General features: G+C 40.9%; 1 protein-coding gene and 2 non-coding genes across 3 annotated transcripts; 2 read left to right on the top strand and 1 right to left on the bottom strand.

Moving 5' to 3' along the window:
- Positions 1–12,810: 12,810 nt before the first annotated feature.
- On the top strand, positions 12,811–12,914 carry LOC130953385 (small nucleolar RNA R71). The gene has a single exon (XR_009075560.1). It is a non-coding gene; the product is annotated as a small nucleolar RNA R71 (small nucleolar RNA).
- An 8,943-nt stretch (positions 12,915–21,857) lies between these two features.
- LOC130980082 (uncharacterized) lies at positions 21,858–22,817 on the bottom strand. Its single transcript, XM_057903710.1, has one exon. The coding sequence runs from the start codon at positions 22,815–22,817 to the stop codon at positions 21,858–21,860; it is 960 nt and encodes a 319-aa protein (XP_057759693.1).
- An 812-nt stretch (positions 22,818–23,629) lies between these two features.
- Positions 23,630–23,732, top strand: LOC130956679 (small nucleolar RNA R71). The gene has a single exon (XR_009077187.1). It is a non-coding gene; the product is annotated as a small nucleolar RNA R71 (small nucleolar RNA).
- Positions 23,733–25,487: the final 1,755 nt, after the last annotated feature.

Genomic DNA, 25,487 nt, shown 5'->3' on the forward strand with positions numbered 1-25,487 from the left:
CAATTGAGGAGGATAATTAGGATAGGACTTCTAGTTCTCATATCTTGCCAAGAGCTTTGTTAGTTGTTAGTTTATTTCCTTTGCCATTTATATTTCTTGTCCAAAATCTTAAAAACCCCAAATAACTCACAACCAATAACAAGACACTTCATTACAATTCCTAGGGAGAACGACCCGAGGTTTGAATACTTCGGTTTATAAATTTTAGGGGTTTGTTTTAGTGACAAACAACTTTTTGTATGAAAGGATTAGTGATTGGTTTAGAAACTATACTTGCAACGAGAATTCATTTGTGAATTCTAAACCGTCAAAAAAATCCAATCATTAAAATGGCGCTGTTGCCGAGGAACTTGCAATGGTGTTTTGTTATTGGTTATTGTATATATGTGAATAGTGTGAATATGTTTTCTTTTGTTAGCTCTTACTAGTTTTAGGATTTAATTTTCTTGCTTCTTATTTGATTTTGTTTTCATTTTCCTCTTGCTATCATGAATTCTCACCTTGGCTATGAGTTTGGTTCTAACTATGTTGTAGGAAATGAGAGCTTCAATGAAAATGTGTATCAAAGATGGGACAATCAAAGGTGGGAAGAGCCATATGCTTATGATCAATCCTCATGGCAACAACCCCCACCAATGCACTATGAAGAAGAGCCATTCTATGATGCATACCAATCCAATGGCTATGGTGAATCACCTTGTGACTTTCAAGAACCACCACCATATGCCTATGAATCATATCCTCAACATAGCCCTCAACCACACTCACAAGCCCCTTCTTACCAACCACCTTCATATGACCCTAATCCATATCCATCCTACCAACAACCATATAAGCCATATGAACCACATATAGAGCCACTACCACTCCAACATCAACATTTTCAAGAGCCACCCCCTCCATATTATTACCAAGATGAACCATCTCCAATAAATGAAAATTTTCAACAATAGGATGAATACTAATTTTCACCACAACCTCCCATGGAAGAATACTCATGTCCCTCAATCCAAGCCTATGGTCCTACTCATGATATCTAAGAGGAACAAGAGTCAAGGGATCATCTCAAGGAAGCATTGGATCAATTTCAAGTAACCATGGAGTGTGTTGTGCAACAAGTGGAGAGAATGGAAAATATTGAACCACCACAACTCTACCAAGAAGAACCACCTTTTTCTTATGAACCCTTCCCCCAATTTGATGAACCCTTCCACCCACCCCAATCTCTAATGGATGAAACCCTTAGTGTTCTTGTTCAAGGGCAAGAAGAGATGAAAAGGGATGTGCAAAATTTCATGGCCGCCTTGGATGCGGTAACAAATCAATTAGCCTCCCAATGCTTGAACACTCAAGGCACTCCCATGGCTACATGTGAAGAATCGAATAAAGAGCATAGCATGAAAGAGAGATTGGAAACCTCGGTGGGAAATGAGGGAAGTTGCTTTGTATTGGAACAATTGGAGGAAGCTCTAATTGTTGAAGACAAGGAAGAATTGGTGGAAGACTTAGGAGATGCGGAGTCTCCGTGGGAACATAGAGTTGAAGAAAACCCCTCCAAGATGATTGAAATTGATGCTGGGGAGGGAAGTGCACACCTTCCAAGGCATATTCCACATAAAGACTTGGATGGAATAGAGCAAGAATTGAGTTCCCATGGCAACGAAGAGCAAACATCAAGTCCTAGTGGTATCCTTTGAACTTGAAGAACCTTCTTCCGGTGCATTTGAAAATGTTGTGGAGGTAAACTTCTTTCACCCTCCCAATTATGGTTTGATTAAGGGAAAAGGCTTAGATAGTAGTAATGAACAAAGGATTGAATTAGAGAAATCATGTGAAGAGTTGGAAGTCCATAGAAATAGAAGAACGGGGATTGGTTATGCTGTGTCAAGATCGTTGGAAGCATCTTTACCTAGGTTGCCATCTACTCCTTCACTTGAGTGGGTAAAATTCATTTCTATTAGCTTTATTGTCCCACTTGAGTATGGCTTGCTTGAAACAGATGGTCAACTTAGGATGCTTTATGGGATGAAGCGTAAGCGAAAGATGTTTCGTGGTTGGCGTTACAAATCAAGGCTCATTTTGGTTGATACTCCAAGAGTTGAATACAAAGGTGGGACTAGTGCTCAAATAGATGGGTCTAGGAGGTTTGTTGGGCATTTCATAGAGAATTCATCTTGTTCACCACCCGGATGGACTAATAATGATGATCAACCTCAAGATGGGTGTGAAAATAAAGTATGGGACCCCAGATCACAAGAAGAGGATCAACTTTCGGAGCCCCGAGCTTGTGAAGAACTCCATCAAAACTTGACTCAATCCATAAGAAATCTTGGGGCACAATGGAGAACCAAGTATTGGTGGGAGTTCCAAGATGAGTACAAGCACAAGCCACCATAACAATGAGTCTCTCAACATGTCCAACTTAAGGACTTAAAATAAAAGTGCTAGGTGGGAGACACCCCACCATGGTAAACTCTTTCCATACTCTTTTAATTTTGCTTAATAAGTGATTTGAGTTGCCATTGTAGGTAGATGTTTCATACAAATTTGTTTGTACAACTTAATTGTTAGCATAGTCACATGTATGTTGTGTTTAGTAGTAGATGAATAATATCAAATTGCATTTTTGTGAATTGTATGATGGTTAATTGAATAAAGAGTTGTGAGCAGTATAGGGAGCACCTGAGCACAATTTTTCTGCTTAAAAAGCAATAAAAAAAGAGAAAAAAAGAAGAGGGGTAGACGCGCACGCACGATGTACGCACACGCGTCCCTGAGCGGATGCATCATCACCCACATTCCAGAGAGTTGGGCCTCTCTTGGGCAAACACTATGCCCTGAGCCCAACACAACCCACGCTGACGCGCACTACGTGCGTGCGCGCCGATCACGAGAACAAGGAAGTGCACGCGAACACGCACCTGCCGCGTCCGCGTCGATCTGCTGCTGCAAATTCTGAGCCAATCTCCAGAGAGTTGCGCTGGACCTGGGCCAACTTTAAGCCCCCAGCCCAACTCATCTCGCGCGGACGCACACGTTGCGTGCGCGCTCATATGCCAAAAGGAGGAAAGGACGCGAGCGCATGCATCGCGCTTGCGCGCCTTATGATAAGCTACCAATGTACGCGGACGCGCACTTGCCGCGTACGCGCCCTAGCTGATGCCGTCATTCCAGACCTTTGTCCAGCGAGTTGGGCGCGCGCTGAGCCCACTCTAAGCCTCCAGCCCAACCCCACGTACGCGTGTGCGCACTGTACGTGCACGCACCCCTATGTATTTTCCCCCATCCACGCTTGAGCGCACTGGACGCGCACGCGTAGGATCTCGTTTCATCAAGGTACGCGGACGCGCAAGGTGCGCGCTCGCATCGATTCAAAAATAGGATAACCCTAATGCGCGAAAAGCATTGCGCAGTTGCGCACTCCCTCTTCTTCTCCCCCCATCATCTTCTTCCTCTCTCCTCCTCCAACCTCCGTTTAGCCTCTGCTCCGCCGGCCACCACCACCACACGGCCAACCCTCTTCGCTTTCTCTCTCTCTCACTCACCCATTCCGCCCTGTCTCTCACTCCCTCGTCGCCGCCGGCAGCACCCTAGCTGCCTCGCCGTACCCGCCACCCTCCGCGGCGGCGCTCTGCTCAGTCACTCCTCTGCCTTACTTCCATTTCCCCTTTGCTCCCAGGTTCTTGCTCCCACTCTGCTTGCTATTAATTTTTCATTTCTGTTAGTTACTGTTAATTGTTCGTAGTTAGTTGGAATTGGAACTTTGTATGTTAGGTTAGATAGAAATAATTGCTGTTAGGTAGCTAGGACTAGATAGAGGATTCTAGGCCTGATAAGTGCTCCGTTTGTGCATAATTTGCTGTTTGTTTACTTGGGTGCTGTATGATTGATTTTGGGTTGCTCTTTTATGACATTTGTGTTGCTGCATGCTATCCCATTGCTGTTGTGCTTAATTGATGCTACTCTCTTGCTGTTTGTGCTATTTTGCTATCCGGGAACGTCCAATTTTAAGCCGGGATGCTGCCAAATTTTCAAGAAATTTAATTTCATTTTGGTCTTTATTACAATTTTGGGCTAATTTCCGTTTCCTTTCGACTTCCGGGTTTTGCACCAATCATTGTGAACATGATTTTTACGCCTAGCCACAACTCCTCTTTTCTTTGAGCCTAAATATCATCATGCCACTAATCCATTTTTTTTCTAACTTACTATTTTCTTTGACCGTTTAACTTCTACTCACATTTAACCCTCTTTAACCATTCTTTCAAAGGTATGATGACTTCATTGCTTAATGAATAAGAGTTGTTGACTTTAGTGACCATCACATTGATGATTTCCTTTCAATTCATTGCACCCCATTGCAATTTCATTTTCATCATCAATAATTACACCTCATTGTATGCATTTTGTGAATCCTTTTGTTAGGCAAGCTTTCTTTCCTCATAACACTAACTATCAATCTCACCTCTTACTCACTAACTTGTTTAACCTACTCACTTCATTTTTCTTTACTCGACTCATTAACCATTCTTCTGAGTTATGATGATGAATATGCCTATTCTTTAAGAATTGTGTACATTGTTGGATGTATTGATTTCTTGGTTTATGTTTCCACTTATGCTTATTTGCACGCCAAGTTTTCAATACACATCATGATTGCTTGTCATTCCTCTTACATCTTGAAGTTGCTTTTACTTGCTATATGCTACATGTTTAATTGCTATCATATTTGTCTTTTTCAGGATGTCGAATAAAGGGAAAGCTATAGCCACTACCTCCAAGAAAAGAAAATATTCTACACCCTCTATTCCCGCCATTTACAAGAATTATGCTAAGAATCCTTTGAGCTTCGCCTTCTACCGATCCAACCAAGTTTCCCAATCTTTACTGTGAGCTTCGCCTTTCCAAGTATCGGACGACGAAACTAAATACTGAGAAGAAGCTTGTCCTTCCCAATGATGTGAGACGATCAATTACTAGTCGGATCCTAGAGTTGGGTATCGATTTTGTTGATAGAGATTTGGGGGATATCAATATTTCTTGGGTTAAGGAATTCTATTGCAACTTCTTCCGTCCTACTCTGGATTCAGTTTAGTTGAGGGGTAGAGAGGTTATTATCACTGAGACTGCTATAGAGGAGGCATTGCAGTGCCGACATCTTCTTGATGGCCTTTGACTATGAGGCGCTTAGGCGTGTGATTGGTTTACCAGATGCTACTTGGGTCATGGATGCGAACAACACTAAGCCTAAAGGGATGCTCTTTGCTCATCTGACTAGAGAGGCCAAGACTTGGCAGATGATATTTGCCCACTATGTCTTACCCACCACTCACTTCTCTGAGATCCCTATGGAGATGCTACTTCTGATTGGGTGTGTTATGGAGGGGAAGGAGGTTTATTTTCCTCGTTTGATCCGGCAGTGTATGTGGCGAGCACATATTCGTGGCCTACTTCCGTTTCCCACCTTGGTTACCAGTATGGCTGCCTTAGCTGAGGTTCCCTGGTTGGATGATGATGTGACACCACCACCCCCAGATAACGATGACATGGAGGTTACTATTTCTTGGGGGTGGTTGGGTGCACAAGAAGCCCCCAGCTAGACGCCGATCTAGGGCTAGAGCAGTGGTAGGGACAGCTGGACCTCCAGCAGCTCCGTCCTCTTTTGCAGCAGCAGCTCCATCTTCTTCAGCCCCTTCTTCAGCACCTGAGCCGACTTACCTACTGGTCCAGCGGCTGTTTTGGTTCTTGGAGCGCGAAAAGCGCCATGTCAGGCGCCGACTGGATCGGATGGATCAGGAACTCATCTCCCTTGGCACTGAGTTACCTCCGCTTCCAAACTCTCTGGCCTCCGATGAGCAGGATCATCAGGAGGAGGATGTTGATGAGCCGACTCAGCAGGATGCACCTCCAGCTGCTCCTGACACCACGGAGATCCCACAGCCCCATGAGGAGCCGGTCCCACAGCCTCAGACAGAGTCAGCACCTACCGTTGTACCTTCCCTTGATCCTCCGGTTTAGCATCGAGGACGATGCTTGGTCTTAAGTGTGGGGAGGTAGCCGGTGGCACCTTTAGGAGACCAGTGAACACTTTAGTTATGCTGCCTAGTTATCTCATTTTGTATATACTTGATATTTTAGATATTTTGATGCTTTTGGATATTTCTAGATGTTTTGGATGATAGATTTCATACTTTTAGTTGGATTTTTCTTTATACATTTTTTCATATCTTCTTTTGTATATCTTTCTTTTTTTTTTTAGTTTGTGGTTGTGATTAGAAACCATATTTTGAATTGCAAGAACTTAGTCACCCTTTTTGCATAAGAAATTGTTTTAAGTGAAAAAGGAAAAGGGTAATCTAAGGAAAATTTTTGAATTTTTCAATCACAACAATGCTTAGTCAAATATTGAGATTTTTCAAGAAATTTAATTATAGGGCATCAATCCAATTGATTGAAGAAAATTTTTGGTGAAACTTGCTTGAATTCTTACTTTGTGAAGCATGTATTGAACTAAGAACACAAGCTTGTGAGACTTGAGCCTATTGATGTGGTTACATTTTATAACCACTTATTTTCCATTCTTGTGTGCAATTGTTCTCTATCTATGATTGTGATCCTTGAATTGCTTGGTTCTATATGTCCATTTATTTCTTGTATTCATGCATTTGTATGATTGAGGCCATTATTTCATTAGCCACTTACCCAAATAGCCTACCTTTTACTCTCCATTGTTAGCCAATTTTGAGCCTATGCTTAACTAACTTGTTCTCATTTTAGCACATTACAAGCTGGTGTGCGAAATTGTGATCACTACTTTTCACAACTCAAATAATCCCTAGTAATGGCCCCAAAGACTTGGTGCTCAATACCATGGCATAAACACAACTTTGCACAACTAACCAGCAAGTGCACTGGGTCGTCCAAGTAATAAACCTTACGCGAGTAAGGGTCGATCCCACGGAGATTGTTGGTATGAAGCAAGCTATGGTCACCTTGTAAATCTTAGTCAGGCAGACTCAAATGGGTATAGATGATATATGAATAAAACATAAAGATGAAGATAGAGATACTTATGTATATCATTGGTGAGAGCTTCAGAAAAGCGTATGAAGATGCTTGTCCCTTCCGTCTCTCTGCTTTCCTACTGTCTTCATCCAATCCTTCTTACTCCTTTCCATGGCAAGCTTATGCAAGGGTTTCACCGTTGTCAGTGGATACCTCCCATCCTCTCAGTGGAAATGTTCAACGTACCCTGTCACGGCACGGCTATCCATCTGTCGGTTCTCAATCAGGCTGGAATAGAATCCAGTGATTCTTTTGCGTCTGTCACTAACGCCCCGCCCTCAGGAGTTTGAAGCACGTCACAGTCATTCAATCATTGAATCCTACTCAGAATACCACAGACAAGGTTAGACCTTCCGGATTCTCTTGAATGCCACCATCAGTTCTTGCCTATACCACGAAGACTCTGATCTCACGGAATGGCTGGCTCGTTTGTCAGGCGAGCACTCGGTTGTCAGGCAATCAACCATGCATCGTGTATCAGGAATCCAAGAGATATTCACCCAATCTAAGGTAGAACGGAGGTGGTTGTCAGTCACACGTTCATAGGTGAGAATGATGATGAGTGTCACGGATCATCACATTCATCAAGTTGAAGAACAAGTGATATCTTGGAACAAGAACAAGCGGAATTGAATAGAAGAACAATAGTAATTGCATTAATACTCGAGGTACAGCAGAGCTCCACACCTTAATCTATGGTGTGTAGAAACTCCACCGTTGAAAATACATAAGAACAAGGTCTAGGCATGGCCGTGAGGCCAGCCCCCAGTGATCAAAAGATTCAAAGATCTCCAGATGAAAATACAATAGTAAAAGGTCCTATATATAGAGAACTAGTAGCCTAGGGTGTACAGAGATGAGTAAATGACATAAAAATCCACTTCCGGGCCCACTTGGTGTGTGCTTGGGCTGAGCAATGAAGCATTTTCGTCTAGAGACTCTTCTTGGAGTTAAACGCCAACTTTTATGCCAGTTTGGGCGTTTAACTCCCACTCTGGTGCCAGTTCCGGCGTTTAACGCTGGGAATTCTGAGGGTGACTTTGAACGCCGGTTTGGGCCATCAAATCTTGGGCAAAGTATGAACTATCATATATTGATGGAAAGCCCAGGATGTCTACATCCCAACGCCGTTGAGAGCGCGCCAATTGGACTTCTGTAGCTCCAGAAAATCCACTTCGAGTGCAGGGAGGTCAGAATCCAACAGCATCTGCAGTCCTTTTCAGTCTCTGAATCAGATTTTTGCTCAGGTCCCTCAATTTCAGCCAGAAAATACCTGAAATCATAGAAAAACACACAAACTCATAGTAAAGTCCAGAAAAGTGAATTTTAACTAAAAACTAATAAAAATATACTAAAAACTAACTAAATCCTACTAGAAACATACTAAAAACAATGCCAAAAAGCGTTCAAATTATCCGCTCATCACAACACCAAACTTAAAATGTTGCTTGTCCTCAAGCAACTGAAAATCAAATAAGATAAAAAGAAGAGAATATACTATAGACTCCAAATTATCAATGAAACTTAGCTCCAAATTAGATGAGCGGGACTAGTAGCTTTTTGCCTCCGAACAGTTTTGGCATCTCACTTTATCCTTTGAAATTCAGAATGATTGGCTTCTTTAGGAACTCAGAATCCAGATAGTGTTATTGATTCTCCTAGTTAAGTATGATGATTCTTGAACACAGCTACTTATTGAGTCTTGGCCGTGGCCCAAAGCACTCTGTCTTCCAGTATTACCACCGGATACATACATGCCACAGACACATAATTGGGTGAACCTTTTCAGATTGTGACTCAGCTTTGCTAAAGTCCCCAATTAGAGGTGTCCAGGATTCTTAAGCACACTCTTTTTGCCTTGGATCACAACTTTATTTCTTTCTTTTTCTTTTTCTCCCTTTCTCTTTCTCTTTTTTTTCGTTCTCTTTTTTTTTTTTGTATTCACTGCTTTTTCTTGCTTCAAGAATCATTTTTATGATTTTTCCGATCCTCAGTAACATGTCTCCTTTTTCATCATTCTTTCAAGAGCCAACAATTTTAACATTCATGAATAACAAATTCAAAAGACATATGCACTGTTCAAGCATACATTCAGAAAATAAAAAGTATTGTCACCATATCAAACCAATTAAGCTAGTTTTAAAGATGAATTCGAAATCTTGTACTTCTTGTTCTTTTGTATTAAAAACAGTTTTCATTTAAGAAAGGTGATGGATTCATAGGACATTCATAACTTTAAGGCATAGACACTAAGACACTAATGATCATAAGACACAAACATAGACAAACATAAGCATGAAAATTTCGAAAAACAGGAAAATAAAGAACAAGGAGATTAAAGAACGGGTCCACCTTAGTGATGGCGGCTTGTTCTTCCTCTTGAAGGTCTTATGGAGTGCTTGAGCTCCTCAATGTCTCTTCCTTGTCTTTGTTGCTCCTCTCTCATGATTCTTTGATCTTCTCTAATTTCATGGAGGAGGATGGAATGTTCTTGGTGCTCCACCCTTAGTTGTCCCATGTTGGAACTCAATTCTCCTAGGGAGGTATTTAGTTGCTCCCAATAGTTTTTTGGAGGAAAGTGCATCCCTTGAGGCATCTCAGGGATTTCATGATGAGTGGGGTCTCTTGTTTGCTCCATCCTTTTCTTAGTGATGGGCTTGAGGTCATGCCTTCTAAATTGAACCGGCTTTCCTCTTGAATCTCTCTTCCATTGGGCGCCCTCTTCACAAATGTCAGTGAGGACTTGGTCCAACCTTTGATCAAAGTTGACCCTTCTAGTGTAAGGATGTTCATCTCCTTGCATCATGGGCAAGTTGAATGCCAACCTTACATTTTCCGGATTAAAATCCAAGTATTTCCCCCGAACCATAGTAAGCCAATTCCTTGGATCCGGGTTCACACTTTGATCATGGTTCTTGGTGATCCATGCATTGGCATAGAACTCTTGAACCATTAAGATTTCGACTTGTTGAATGGGGTTGGTAAGAACTTCCCAACCTCTTCTTCGGATCTCATGTCGGATCTCCGGATATTCACTCTTTTTGAGTGAAAAAGGGACCTCGGGGATCACCTTCTTCAAGGCCACAACTTCATAGAAGTGGTCTTGATGCACCCTTGAGATGAATCTCTCCATCTCCCATGACTCGGAGGTGGAAGCTTTTGCCTTCCCTTTCCTTTTTCTAGAGGTTTCTCCGGCCTTGGATGCCATAAATGGTTATGGAAAAACAAAAAGCAATGCTTTTACCACACCAAACTTAAAAGGTTTGCTCGTCCTCGAGCAAAAGAAGAAAGAAGAGAGTATAAGAAGAAGAAATGAGAAAGAAGGGAATGGCTTTGTGTTTGGCCAAAGAGGGGGAGAAGAAGAAAATGGAGGAGATGGAGTAGGTTGTGTGGTTCGGCCATTATGGGTGGGTTTGGGAGGGAAAGTGGTTTGAATTTGAATGGTAAGATAGGTGGGGGTTTTATGAAGGATGGATGTGAGTGGTGAAGAGTAAGATGGGGTTTGATAGGTGTAGGGTGTTTGGGGAAGAGGTATTGAGGTGATTGGTGAATGGGTGAAGAAGAAAGAGGGTGGTGGGGTTGGTGGGGATCCTGTGGGGTCCACAGATCCTGAGGTGTCAAGGAAAAGTCATCCCTACACCAAATGGCATACAAAAATGCGTTTTGAGCCAATTCTGGTGTTAAACGCCGGGCTGGTGCCCATTTCTGGCGTTTAACGCCAGGTTCTTGCCCTTTTCTGGCGTTTAACGCCAGTCTGGTGCCCCTTTCTGGCGTTAAACGCCCAGAATGGTGCCAGACTGGGCGTTAAACGCCCATCTGCTAGCCTTACTGGCGTTTAAACGCCAGTAGGTTCTTCCTCCAGGGTGTGCTATTTTTCTTCCTGTTTTTCATTCTGTTTTTGCTTTTTCAATTGATTTTGTGACTTCTCATGATCATCAACCTACAAAAAAACATAAAATAACAAAGGAAAATAGATAAAATATAACATTGGGTTGCCTCCCAACAAGCGCTTCTTTATTGTCAGTAGCTTGACAGAGGGCTCTCATGGAGCCTCACAAATGCTCAGAGCAATGTTGGAACCTCCCAACACCAAACTTAGAGTTTGAATGTGGGGGTTCAACACCAAACTTAGAGTTTGGTTGTGGCCTCCCAACACCAAACTTAGAGTTTGACTGTGGGGGCTCTGTTTGGCTTTGATTTGAGAGAAGCTCTTCATGCTTCCTCTCCATGGTGACAGAGGGATATCCTTGAGCCTTAAACACAAAGGATTCTTCATTCACTTGAATGATCAGTTCACCTCCATCAACATCAAACACAGCCTTTGCTGTGGCTAGGAAAGGTCTGCCAAGGATGATAGATTCATCCATGCACTTCCCAGTCTCTAGGACTATGAAATTAGTAGGGATGTAATGGTCTTCAATCTTCATCAAAACATCCTCTACAAGTCCATAAGCTTGTTTTTTTGAATTGTCTGCCATCTCTAGTGAGATTCTTGCAGCTTGCACCTCAAAGATCCCTAGCTTCTCCATTACAGAGAGGGGCATAAGGTTTACACTTGACCCTAAGTCACACAGAGCCTTCTTGAAGGTCATGGTGCCTATGGTACAGGGTATGGAGAACTTCCCAGGGTCCTGCCTCTTTTGAGGTAATTTCTGCCTAGACAAGTCATCCAATTCTTTGGTGAGCAAAGGGGGTTCATCCTCCCAAGTCTCATTTCCAAATAACTTGTCATTTAGTTTCATGATTGCTCCAAGGTATGTAGCAACTTGCTCTTCAGTGACATACTTATCCTCTTCAGAGGAAGAATACTCATCAGAGCTCATGAAAGGCAGAAGCAAGTCCAATGGAATCTCTATGGTCTCATTTTGAGCCTCAGATTCACATGGTTCCTCATTGGGGAACTCAGTGGAGGTTAGTGCACGCCCATTGAGGTCTTCCTCAGTGGCGTTCACTTCCTCTCCTTCCTCTCCAAATTCGGCCATGTTGATGGCCTTGCACTCTCCTTTTGGATTTTCTTCTGTGTTGCTTGGGAGAGTACTTGGAGGGAGTTCAGTAACTTTCTTGCTCAGCTGCCCCACTTGTGCCTCCAAATTCCTAATGGAGGACCTTGTTTCAGTCATGAAACTTTGAGTGGTTTTGATTAGATCAGAGACCATGGTTGCTAAGTCAGAGTGGTTCTGCTTAGAATTCTCTGTCTGTTGCTGAGAAGATGATGGAAAAGGCTTGCCATTGCTAAACCTGTTTCTTCCACCATTATTGTTGTTGAAACCTTGTTGAGGTCTCTCTTGATTCTTCCATGAGAAATTTGGGTGATTTCTCCATGAAGAATTATAAGTGTTTCCATAGGGTTCTCCTAGGTAATTCACCTCTTCCATTGAAGGGTTCTCAGGATCATAGGCTTCTTCTTCAGATGAAGCATCCTTAGTACTGCTTGGTGCATTTTGCAATACAGACAGACTTTGAGAAATCAAATTGACTTGTTGAGTCAATATTTTATTCTGAGCCAATATGGCATTCAGAGTATCAATCTCAAGAACTCCTTTCTTCTGACTTGTCCCATTGTTCACAGGATTTTTTTCAGAAGTGTACATGAATTGGTTATTTGCAACCATTTCAATTAGTTCTTGAGCTTCTGTAGGCGTCTTCTTCAGATGAAGAGATCCTACAGCAGAGCTATCCAAAGACATCTTGGATAGTTCAGAGAGACCATCATAGAAAATACCTATGATGCTCCATTCAGAAAGCATGTCAGATGGACACTTTCTGATCAATTGTTTGTATCTTTCCCAAGCTTCATAGAGGGATTCTCCATCCTTCTGTCTGAAGGTTTGGACTTCCACTCTAAGCTTACTCAATTTTTGAGGTGGAAAGAATTTTGCCAAGAAGGCATTGACTAGCTTTTCCCATGAGTCTAGGCTTTCTTTAGGTTGTGAGTCCAACCATGTCCTAGCTCTGTCTCTTACAACAAAAGGGAATAGCATAAGTCTGTAGACCTCAGGGTCAACCCCATTAGTCTTGACAGTGTCACAGATTTGCCAGAATTCAGCTAAGAACTGATGAGGATCTTCCAATGGAAGTCCATGGAACTTGCAATTTTGTTGCATTAGAGAAACTAATTGAGGCTTAAGCTCAAAGTTGTTTGCTCCAATGGCAGGGATAGAGATGCTTCTCCCATAGAAGTCGGGAGTAGGTGCAGTAAAGTCACCCAGCACCTTCCTTGCATTGTTGGCATTGTTGTTGTTTTCGGCTGCCATGGGTTCTTCTTCTTTGAAGATTTCTGTTAGGTCCTCTACAGAGAGTTGTGCCTTAGCTTCTCTTAGCTTTCGCTTCAAGGTCCTTTCAGGTTCAGGGTCAGCTTCAACAAGAATGCCTTTGTCTTTGCTCCTGCTCATATGAAAGAGAAGAGAACAAGAAAATATGGAATCCTCTATGTCACAGTATAGAGATTCCTTGAGGTGTTAGAGGAAAAGAAAAATAGAAGGAAGAGGTAGAAGAATTCGAACTTTAATCAGATAGAGTTCGAATTGTGCATTGAGAAGGAGTGGTACTCCATAAATAGAAGGATGTGAAAAGAGAGGAAGAAATTTTCGAAAATTAAGTTAAAAAGATTTTAAAAACATTTTGAAAAACTTTAATTAATTTTCGAAAACCAAGAGTGGGAAAGAAATCAAGTGATTTTTGAAAAAGATTTTGAATTTAGAAATCAAAAAGATATGATTGAAAACTGTTTTGAAAAAGATGTGATTAAAAAGATTTGATTGAAAAGTTATGGTTTTAAAAAGATATGATTGAAAAGATATGATTTGAAAACAATTTAAAAAGATTTGATTTTAAAAATTAATGACTTGCCTAACAAGAAAAGATATGATTTCAAACATTAAACCTTTCTCAACAGAAAAGGCAACATACTTGAAATGTTGAATCAAATCATTAATTGATAGCAAGTATCTTTGAAAAAGGAAAGAAATTGATTTTGAAAACATTTGATTGAAAAGATATGATTTGAAAAAGATTTGATTTTGAAAAACTTTGAAAACTTGAAAAAAAAATTGATTTGAAAACAAAATCCTCCCTCTTGTGCCATCCTGGCGTTAAACGCCCAGAATGGTGCACATTCTGGCGTTTAACGCCCAATGCACTACCTTTTTGGGCGTTAAACGCCCAACCAGGTACCCTGGCTGGCGTTTAAACGCCAGTCTGTCCTTCTTCACTGGGCGTTTTGAACGCCCAGCTTTATCTGTGTAATTCCTCTGCTGCATGTTCTGAATCTTCAGTTCCCTGTACTATTGACTTGAAAATAGAACCAAGATCAAATAAACAATGCATGCAAGACACCAAACTTAAAATCAGACACTAGACTCAAACCAGAAACATAAAATCTTTTTGGTTTTTATGATTTTGAATTTTTTTGGATTTTTCGAAAATTATATGGAAATAGAAAATGAAGGTTTCAGAATTCTCAATTTGGATTCCAGGAATCATTGCAATGCTAGTCTAAGACTTCGGTCCAGGAATTAGACATGGCTTCACAGCCAGCCAAGCTTTCAAAGAAAGCTTCGGTCCAAAACACTAGACATGGCCAATGGCCAGCCAAGCCTTAGCAGATCATTGCTCCAATAGCAAGATTGATAGTGATCATCAAGCTCTTGTGATGATCAGTTGAAACCTCGGTCCAATAAGATTAGACATGGCTTCTCAGCCAGCCAGATTTCAACAGATCATCATGAAACTCTAGAATTCATTTTTAAGAATTCTGAAAAATACCTAATCTAAGCAACAAGATGAACCGTCAGTTGTCCATACACGAAACAATCCCCGGCAACGGCGCCAAAAACTTGGTGTGCGAAATTGTGATCACTACTTTTCACAACTCAAATAATCCCTAGTAATGGCCCCAAAGACTTGGTGCTCAATACCATGGCATAAACACAACTTTGCACAACTAACCAGCAAGTGCACTGGGTCGTCCAAGTAATAAACCTTATGCGAGTAAGGGTCGATCCCATGGAGATTGTTGGTATGAAGCAAGCTATGGTCACCTTGTAAATCTTAGTCAGGCAGACTCAAATGGGTATAGATGATATATGAATAAAACATAAAGATGAAGATAGAGATACTTATGTATATCATTGGTGAGAGCTTCAGATAAGCGTATGAAGATGTTTGTCCCTTCCGTCTCTCTGCTTTCCTACTGTCTTCATCCAATCCTTCTTACTCCTTTCCATGGCAAGCTTATGCAAGGGTTTCACCGTTGTTAGTGGCTACCTCCCATCCTCTCAGTGGAAATGTTCAACGCACCCTGTCACGGCACGGCTATCCATCTGTCGGTTCTCGATCAGGCCGGAATAGAATCCAGTGATTCTTTTGCGTCTGTCACTAACGCCCCGCCCTCAGGAGTTTGAAGCACGTCACAGTCATTCAATCATTGAATCCTACTCAGAATACCACAGACAAGGTTAGACCTTCCAGATTCTCTTGAATGTCGCCATCAGTTCTTGCCTATACCACGAAGACTCTGATCTCACGGAATGGCTGGCTCGTTTGTCAGGCGAGCACTCGGTTGTCAGGCGATCAACCATGCATCGTGTATCAGGAATCCAAGAGATATTCACCCAATCTAAGGTAGAACGGAGGTGGTTGTCAGTCACACGTTCATAGGTGAGAATGATGATGAGTGTCACGGATCATCACATTCATCAAGTTGAAGAACAAGTGATATCTTGGAACAAGAACAAGCGAAATTGAATAGAAGAACAATAGTAATTGCATTAATACTCGAGGTACAGCAGAGCTCCACACCTTAATCTATGGTGTGTAGAAACTCCACCGTTGAAAATACATAATAACAAGGTCTAGGCATGGCCGTGAGGCCAGCCCCCAGTGATCAAAAGATTCAAAGATCTCCAGATGAAAATACAATAGTAAAAGGTCCTATATATAGAGAACTAGTAGCCTAGGGTGTACAGAGATGAGTAAATGACATAAAAATCCACTTCCGGGCCCACTTGGTGTGTGCTTGGGCTGAGCAATGAAGCATTTTCGTGTAGAGACTCTTCTTGGAGTTAAACGCCAGCTTTTATGCCAGTTTGGGCGTTTAACTCCCACTCTGGTGCCAGTTCCGGCGTTTAACGCTGGGAATTCTGAGGGTGACTTTGAACGCCGGTTTGGGCCATCAAATCTTGGGCAAAGTATGGACTATCATATATTGCTGGAAAGCCCAGGATGTCTACTTTCCAACGCTGTTGAGAGCGCGCCAATTGGGTTTCTGTAGCTCCAGAAAATCCACTTCGAGTGCAGGGAGGTCAGAATCCAACAGCATCTGCAGTCCTTTTCAGTCTCTGAATCAGATTTTTGCTCAGGTCCCTCAATTTCAGCCAGAAAATACCTGAAATCACAGAAAAACACACAAACTCATAGTAAAGTCCAGAAAAGTGAATTTTAACTAAAAACTAATAAAAATATACTAAAAACTAACTAAATCCTACTAGAAACATACTAAAAACAATGCCAAAAAGCGTACAAATTATCCGCTCATCACAATCCCAAGGCGGAAAACCAATGGAAGTCCTTGTTTGGAACTTTGATTAGCCTAGGCTAGTGAGAGTGTTTATTATTCAAAATTGGTGAGGCTTGGGAACATTGGATGAGATAAAAAGGGTAGTACACTTTCATATTTTAGAATTGGGAACATATTCATGTATTGATTGAATGTATAAGACCTTATGCAATTGATGTCCTTGCACAAAGTATAAAAAGAAAAGAAAAAGAAGAGAAAAATAAAATGAAAATGAAAAAAAAAGAGGAATATAGAAAAAAAAATAAAAAGAGAAGAAAAATAATAAAAGGGGACAAAATGCCCCAAAGTGAAGTTCAATAAAAAGGAATCAATGCATAAATGTTATGAATCAAGGAATAGAATGCATGAATATGTAAGAAAAAGTGAAGAATAGGTAGTTAGAATAGTTTGAACTTGTATAGGTCATTATATAGTTAGTTAGGAAAGTCTATACTAATCAAAGATCCAAACTCTAGTCCACTTAACCATAATTGATCCCACCTTGATGAATGTATGCATGCATGGAATAAGTGTTGATTGTTAGAAGAAAATCAATTTTCGGAAAGCATGATTAGAAGAGAATTGAGTGAATTAACCCTTGAACACTTGAGTGAATAGAGCGGATACACATCCGGTGAGGGTTCAAAAGTTCAATTACATGTGTTCACCCATATTATTTATATTCTTGCAAGTTTGAACTCTTTTTGATAATTCAATACAATTGTGGTTTGGCTTTGATTCCTATTGCCCTAGCTCTTGTGTTTACACATGTTCCCTTGGGAGTTGATTTGTTTGAACTAAGCATTTGCATTCACTTAGGTAGTTGCACCTAGATAGGACTCATATAGAGTTTAGTTGCATTCAATAAATGTCATACCCCTTAGTTCCTTCTTATTTTAGCATGAGGACATGCTAAGGTTTAAGTGTGGGGAGGTTGATAAACCCCATTTTTAGGGTTTATCTTGTATTGAATTTAGAGTATTTTGATAACCTTTTCTCGCATTTATCCTATGAATTGGCATGGTTTTGTAATCTCTCCTGTATTCGTGCTTAAGTGTAAAAACATGCTTTTTAAGCCTTATTTTGATTAATTCTAATTCCTCTTTGATTCCATAAGATGCCTTGATGTGTTTTCTAGTAATTCCAGGATCGAAATAGGCTAGGCATGGATCAAAGGAAGCAAGGAAGGAAGCATACAAGTGGAGAGAAGCATAAAAAGTCAAAGAAGTGAAATCAGCCAAGCACGCGCACGCGCACAGGGCACTTGTGCGCACATCGCAGAATTAGCCAGGGACGCGCACACGTACCGTGCGCACACGCGTCGCAGTCCGCACATGACTTCATTAAAAGCAACACGTGCCTGGCGATTTGGAAAGGTTTCTGAACCCATTTTGGCGCCAATTACTGATAGAAAGGAATAAAAGGATCAAGGATTGAAGGGGGAAGATAATTAGAAGTTAGTCACATTTAGTGATAGCTTTAGTTAGAGTAGTTTTAGAGAGAGAAGCTCTCACTTCTCTCTAGAATTAGGATTAGGTTTAGGTTAATCTCTCTTCTTAGATCTAGGTTTAATTCATGCCTTGATTCACTTCTCCTTTATCAAGTCTTAATCTTCTCTCCTTCCTCTTTCTAGTTATGTGCTTTAATAATTGTAATTCTTCATGTTGTTTTAGATAGATTGTTGTTCATTTGTTTTCTTTCAAATAATGCAATTTGAGGTAATTCATGATAATTGTGATTTCCTTGATTTGTTGTTGTTAATTCTTTGCAATAATTGTTGTTAGATTTCATTCTTGTTCTTGATTTACTATGCTTTCCTTTTGTGCCTTCCAAGTGTTTGACAAAATGCTTGGTGGGATTTTAGTGTAGGTTTTGTTCCTCTTGGCCTAGGTAGAGTAATTAGTGACTCTTGGGTTATCTAATTCCTTTGTTGATTGATAATTAGAAGTTGCTAATTAATTTGAATGCCTCTAAAGCTAGTCTTTCCTTTAGGAGTTGATTAGGACTTGAGGAATCAAATTGATTCATCCACTTGACTTTCCTCCATGGTTAGAGGTTAACTAAGTGGGATCAATACACAATTCTCATCACAATTGAGGAGGATAATTAGGATAGGACTTCTAGTTCTCATATCTTGCCAAGAGCTTTGTTAGTTGTTAGTTTATTTCCTTTGCCATTTATATTTCTTGTCCAAAATCTTAAAAACCCCAAATAACTCACAACCAATAACAAGACACTTCATTACAATTCCTAGGGAGAACGACCCGAGGTTTGAATACTTCGGTTTATAAATTTTAGGGGTTTGTTTTAGTGACAAACAACTTTTTGTATGAAAGGATTAGTGATTGGTTTAGAAACTATACTTGCAACGAGAATTCATTTGTGAATTCTAAACAGTCAAAAAAATCCAATCATCAAAACTCCTCCTAGCACTCTCCCAAGCAATACAGAAGAGAATCCCAAAGGAGAGTGCAAGGCCATTGATATAATCAACATGGTCGAAACCTTAGAGGAGGAGGAGGAGGACGTGAATCCTAATGAGGAAGACCTCTGGGAACGCCCAGTGAATAGTAAAGAGTACCCTAATGAGGAACCAAAGGAATCTGAAGCTCATACAGAGACCATAGAGATTCCCTTGGACCTCCTTTTACCATTCCTGAGCTCTGATAACTATTCATCTTCTGAAGAGGATGAAGACATTGTTGAAGGGCAAGTTGCCCAGTATTTAGGAGCAATTATGAAGCTGAATGCCAAATTATTTGGTAATGAGACTTAGGAAGGTGAACCTCCCTTGCTCACCAATGAAATGAATACATTGGTTCAACAAACTTTAACTCAAAAGAAACAGGATCCTGGTAAAATTCTTAATACCCTGCACCATAGGCACCATGACCTTTGAAAAAGCTCTGTATGACCTGGGGTCAGGGATAAACATGATGCCACTCTCTGTAATGGAAAAACTGGGAATCTATTAGGTACAGGCTGCCAATTTCTCATTAGAGATGGCAGATAAATCTATGAAAAAGGCTTATGGATTAGTAGAGGACGTGCTAGTGAAGGTTGAAGGCCTTTACCTCCCTGCTGATTTCATAATCCTAGACATTTGGAGGGATGAGGATGAATCCATAATCCTTGGAAGACCCTTCCTAGCCACAATTAAAGCTGTGATTAATGTTGACAGAGGAGAGTTGATCCTTCATGAGAATGAAGAATGCCTTGTAGTAAAGACTGAAGGTTCTCCATCTGTAACTATGGAGAGTAAGCATGAAGAGCTTCTCCCAATACAGAGTCAAACAGAGCCCCCACAGTCAAACTCTAAGTTTGGTGTTGGGAGGCCACAACCAAACTCTAAGTTTGGTGTTGAGAGATCTCAACCATATGCTGATCATTTGTGAGACTTCATGAGAGCTCAGTGTCAAGCTATTGACATTAAAGAAGTGCTTATTGGGAGGCATCCCAATTTTATTCTATTATCTAATTTTATTTTATCTATGTTATTTTATGTTTTCTTTTAGGTTGATGATCATGTGAAGTCACAAAGACACACATAAAAACAAAGCAGAAGTCGAAAACAGCACATCCTAGAGAAAGGACTTACTGTTGTTTAAACGCTAGTAAGGGCAGCAAAATGGGCGTTTAAACGCCCAATCTGGCACCTTTCTGGGCGTTTAAACGCCAGGACAGGGCACCAAACTGGCGTTTACACTCCAGAGCAGGGCAGCAAACTGTCGTTTAGACACCAGAACATGAAGGAAAGCTGGCGTTTAAACGCTAGAACAGGGCAGCAAACTAGCATTTAAACGCTAGAATTGCACTCTAAGGCATTGTGAACGCCAAATTAGAGCAGGGATGCAAAATCCTTAGCCCCTCAGGATCTGTGGACCCCACAGGATCCCCACCAACCTCAACTCTCTCTCTCTCTCTCCCCTTCACACCTTTCTACAACACTCTCCCCCTCCATCTCCTCCATTCTTTTCTTCTTCCCCGTCTTTTCTTCTTCTTTTGCTCGAGGACGAGCAAATATTTTAAGTTTGCTCTAGGATTTGCTTGGATGATTAGGTTCTGTGGAGTGCCTTAACACTTGGTAACTTGGGTTAACTAACCTGGGATTATCAACCAAAAGTCCATTATCAAAAGCAACCTAGTTACAAGACATTTAGTAACCCAAAGAGGTACTGGGCACCAATGTCTTAAGAAAAATTGTGAGCCAAGTGTCTGTAGTGGATATATGTTTAGTGAAAATAATCTAAAAAGCTACTACAACACATGACACTAAGCTACAAGTGAGAATTAAACTCACAGAAAAAGAAAAATAAAGAAAAGCAATCACCAAGGATGAGTGAATAATAAGATGTCATAGCAGTATGTTAGTTGATGCTTAAAAGAGACATTCCCTACCTAAGGATCAATAAAAAGTGAGCTGCAAAATTCTCTGCATAAAACCCCATGAATTAATGTTAATGACTTGTTGATATGGACATTACTTTCTGTTTCATTCATTTTTCTCAATTCAGTGCTTGCTTGCAACAATATAAGCATACATGAGAAACTGCAAGTGCTTTTAAACTATGACTGAAAATTAAAAATTTGTCAAGTAGTTTCTCTAATTGCTTGGAGCTCCTAACCAGTTATGATGAAAAGTGCGATGTGTTCTTTAGGGAAGCCTATGGTGGAACACCAAACTTAGAATTGCATATTCATCTCTGAATTTCTTTGGTGTGCAACACCAAACTTAGCTCCTTGCAATGTAGAAAAGCCTTCTTGACTCTTTTATTAACTAGCTATAAAAAGAAAATTACCTTTGGTTGGGTTGCCTCCCAACAAGCGCTCTTTTAACATCACTAGCTTGACGTTTAATCTCTGTTAGGGTGGATTCTAGTGCCTTATGTCCTCTCCTCGTACAGTGAAGCTTTCTCCACTTGATTCCTTGATGATCTTTACATGTTCCAAGGAAAGGACCTTTCTGATAGTGAACACCTGAGGTAACTAAGATGGAATGGTTGGAAGATTGCATGGGGTTGATAGATGGTGGGCTAATATCACCTTGTCTCCAAGGGAAAAAAACTTCTGTAGGAATCTTCTTATTTCTCTATCCCCTTGGCAATATTTCTCCAACTCTTCTCTCTTCTTCCAGTACTGCTCCATTGACTCTTGTAATTGGGAGGTCCTTGTTAACTGCTCCTCCTTATTCTTGTGGCTTCAGCTCTTCCTTGGGTTTTCTTGGTTGCTGTGTTTCCTAAAATTCTTGCTTGTTCACCAAGGATTGTTTCAAGGGCTCTGTTTCCGGTTCACTATTGCTTTCTTCCAGGGACAATTTGCTGTGATCATACGTCAGCTCCTTAGGTTTTGGCTCAAAATTGGTTGCAGGTTTAAAAACATAGAAAGTGAGATGTTTATCATGTATTCTCAATATTAACTCTCCTTGTTCCACATCTATGAGTGCTCTAGCAGTGGCTAGGAACGATCTACCCAGACTAATAGGATGGAGGTAACTTTTCTCCATGTCTAGAACAATAAAGTCAGTGGGGAGAAAGTAATTTCCCACTTTAACCAATACATTCTCAATTACTCCTTCAGCTTCCTTCTGAGTCTTATTAGCCAATTGGATGACTACATCTGTGGATTTTAGTTCATCGATTTGTAATTTCTTCATATAAGACAGAGGCATCACATTTATGCTGGCTCCTAGATCACAGAATCCTCTATCATTTCTTGTATTTCCTATGGCACAGGGGATATGAGAGCTCCCCGGATCTTTTTTCTTCAGAGGTAAATCCTTCTTGATGAGGGCACTACATTCCTTGTTCATCATCACTGTTAGTCCACCTTTCAAGGTTCCTTTCTTGATCAGCAACTCTTTCATGCACTTGATGTAGTTAGGCATCTGTTGGAGAGTTTTCATGAAAGGTATGTTGACACTAAGGGATGCAAACATGTCTAAGAATCTTGAGTATGACTTCTCTTTCTCACCTCCTCTGAATCTTTGGGGAAATGGTGCCTTTGGCACGTAAGGTTCCAAAATTTCTTTCTGTTTTTCTTCTTTCCCTTGTATCAGTCCATTTCCTTGTTCTTTTTTCTCCAAAATTTCCTGGGAATTTCCTTGGCTGTGCTCTGTTGGCTTGCTGGTATCTTCCTCCAGGATTTCGTCATTTGCAAGTGTGACTACCTTACACTCTTCCCATCTCACCTTCTTCATTTCTCCTCTTGGATTTTTCTCAATGTCACTGGGAAAGCTGTCAGTGGACTTAGGAATCTACTATGAGAGATGTCCCACTTGAGACTCAAGCTTTTTATACTAGCTCTCACTTCCTCCTTGAAGATTTTCATGTCTTCAGATTCCTTGCAAAGATTTGCAAATATAGCTTCAATTTTGGACATTCTGTCATCATCATGTGGTAATGGTTGGTTGGAATTAAGTTATTGAGAGTGGTATTTTAGGTTTGGTATGGTGGCTGGAAAGAGTTATATGGATATTGATATGATCTTGGATTGGATTGTTGGTAGGTGTTCTAGTTGGAATTATGAGTTTTGTGGTCTTGGCCTTGGACTTGTTGATTTCCCCACCGAAAGTTTGGATGGTTCCTCCAACCAGGGTTATAGGTCTTTGAATATGGATCATTAACTTGCCTAGATGAATTCCCCAAGTAATTGACTTCCTCCCAATTAACTTCATCCTCTGTGTTTGGCTCTGATTGAGGTGATGGTTAAGTGTGGATGGCTGTAGCTTAATTCTTCTCCATTTGCTTGGTTAACTCAGCTAGTTGCTTAGTGATCATCTTATTTTGGGCCAGGATTGCATCCATGTTGTTTAACTCCATGACTCCTCTGTTGTTGCTTCTTTCTGAGGCATAGAAATACTCATTGTCAGCCACTATTTCTTTGACATCAATGGCTTCTTCAATAGTCTTCTTCTTATTAAGGGAGCCTCCAGAAGAGTGGTCCACAGCCTTCTTTGATTCATAAGAAAGCCCTTCATAAAAGATGTTCAGTTGCACCCACTCATTACACATATCAGGGGGCATTTCCTTGTCAAATCTTTGAATCTCTCCCAGGCTTCATATAAGGTTTCACCATCTTGCTGTTTGAATGTCTGCACCTCGGTTCTCAGTCTATTCACTCTCATCTTTTGTCCAACAGGGTTATCTGCACCTCTTCTGGCATGGTTGTTCACCTCTCCTTCATAATGGTTTTCCATATCATCCTCCATGTCTATATCCAAGTCTTCCTCCTCTTTCTCTGCACCAATAACCTTCTTCCCTCTTGATTGCCTCCTTAATATAAGGAAGGTCCTCTTCAGTTCACTATCAAAAGAGGTTGAGGTTTCCCTTCTTCTACCTGTCATACAATAAACAAGTACAAGAAACAGCAAGTACAGAATCCACTAAAACAAGGTATAGTTGGTGCACGAAATTGTGATACACAATGGCGCCAACAACTTGGTACGCACAATTGTAATCTCAACTCTTTTTCACAACTTCGCACAACTAACCAACAAGTGCACTGGGTCGTCCAAGTAATAAACCTTACGTGAGTAAGGGTCAATCCCATGGAGATTGTCGGCTTGAAACAAGCTATGGTCACCTTGTAAATCTTAGTCAGGCAGATTCAAATGGTTATGGAGTTTTAATAACTAAAAGATAAATAAACAGAAAATAAAGATAGAGATACTTCTGTAAATCATTGGTGGAAATTTCAGACAAGTGTATGGAGATGCTTTATTTCTCTTGAATATCTACTTTTTCACTGCCTTCATCCAATCCTTCATACTCCTTTCCATGGCAAGCTGTATGTTGGGTTTCACCGGCGTCAATGGCTACCTCCCGTCCTCTCAGTGAAAATGGTCCAAATGCATTGTCATCGCACGGCTAATCATCTGTCGGTTCTTGATCATGTTGGAATAGAATCCAGTGATCCTTTTGCATCTGTCACTACGCTCAACACTCGCGAGTTTGAAGCTCGTCACAGTCATCCTTTCCCAGATCCTACTCAGAATACCACAGACAAGGTTTAGACTTTTTGGATCTCAGGAATGGCCGCCAATAATTCTAGCTTATACCACGAAGACTCCGATCTTTCAGAATGGAGGCTAAGAGATATACGCTCGATCTAAGGTAGAACGGGAGTGGTTGTTAGGCACGCGTTCATAGGTTGAGAATAGTGATGAGTGTCATGGATCATCACATTCATCATGTTGAAGTACAAGAGAATATCTAAGAATAGGAATAAGCTTGAATTGAATAAGAAGACAATAGTACTTTACATTAATACTCGAGGAACAGCAGAGCTCCACACCCTTAATCTATGGTGTCTAGAAACTCCACCGTTGAAAATACATAAGTGATATGGAGGTCCAAGCATGGCCGAATGGCCAGCCTCCCTAAATATGAAAATATATCATCCCGAATAGGGAAAAAGGACCCCCTAGTACAATAGTAAAAAGTTCTATTTATACTAAACTAGTTGCCTAGGGTTACAGAAATAAGTAAATGATGCAGAATTCCACTTTCGGGCCCACTTGGTGTGTGCTTGGACTGAGCATTGAAGCTTTCACGTGTAGAGGTCTTCCTTGGAGTTAAACACTAACTTTGGTGCCAGTTTGGGCGTTTAACTCCAACTTTTATGCCAGTTCTGGCGTTTTGATGCCAGAAAAGGGCAGAGAGCTGGCATTTTGACGCCATTTTACGTTGTCAAAACTCACGCAAAGTATGGACTATTATATATTGCTGGAAATCCATGGATGTCTACTTTCCAATATAGTTGAGAGCGCGCCATTTGGAGTTATGTAGCTCCAGAAAATCCACTTCGGGTGCAGGGAGGTCAGAATCCAACAGCATTTGAGTCCTTTGTCAGCCTCTGAATCAGATTT

Source organism: Arachis stenosperma, chromosome 1 (genome assembly GCF_014773155.1).
Source record: "Arachis stenosperma cultivar V10309 chromosome 1, arast.V10309.gnm1.PFL2, whole genome shotgun sequence".
In the NCBI taxonomy this organism is placed as follows: domain Eukaryota; kingdom Viridiplantae; phylum Streptophyta; class Magnoliopsida; order Fabales; family Fabaceae; genus Arachis; species Arachis stenosperma.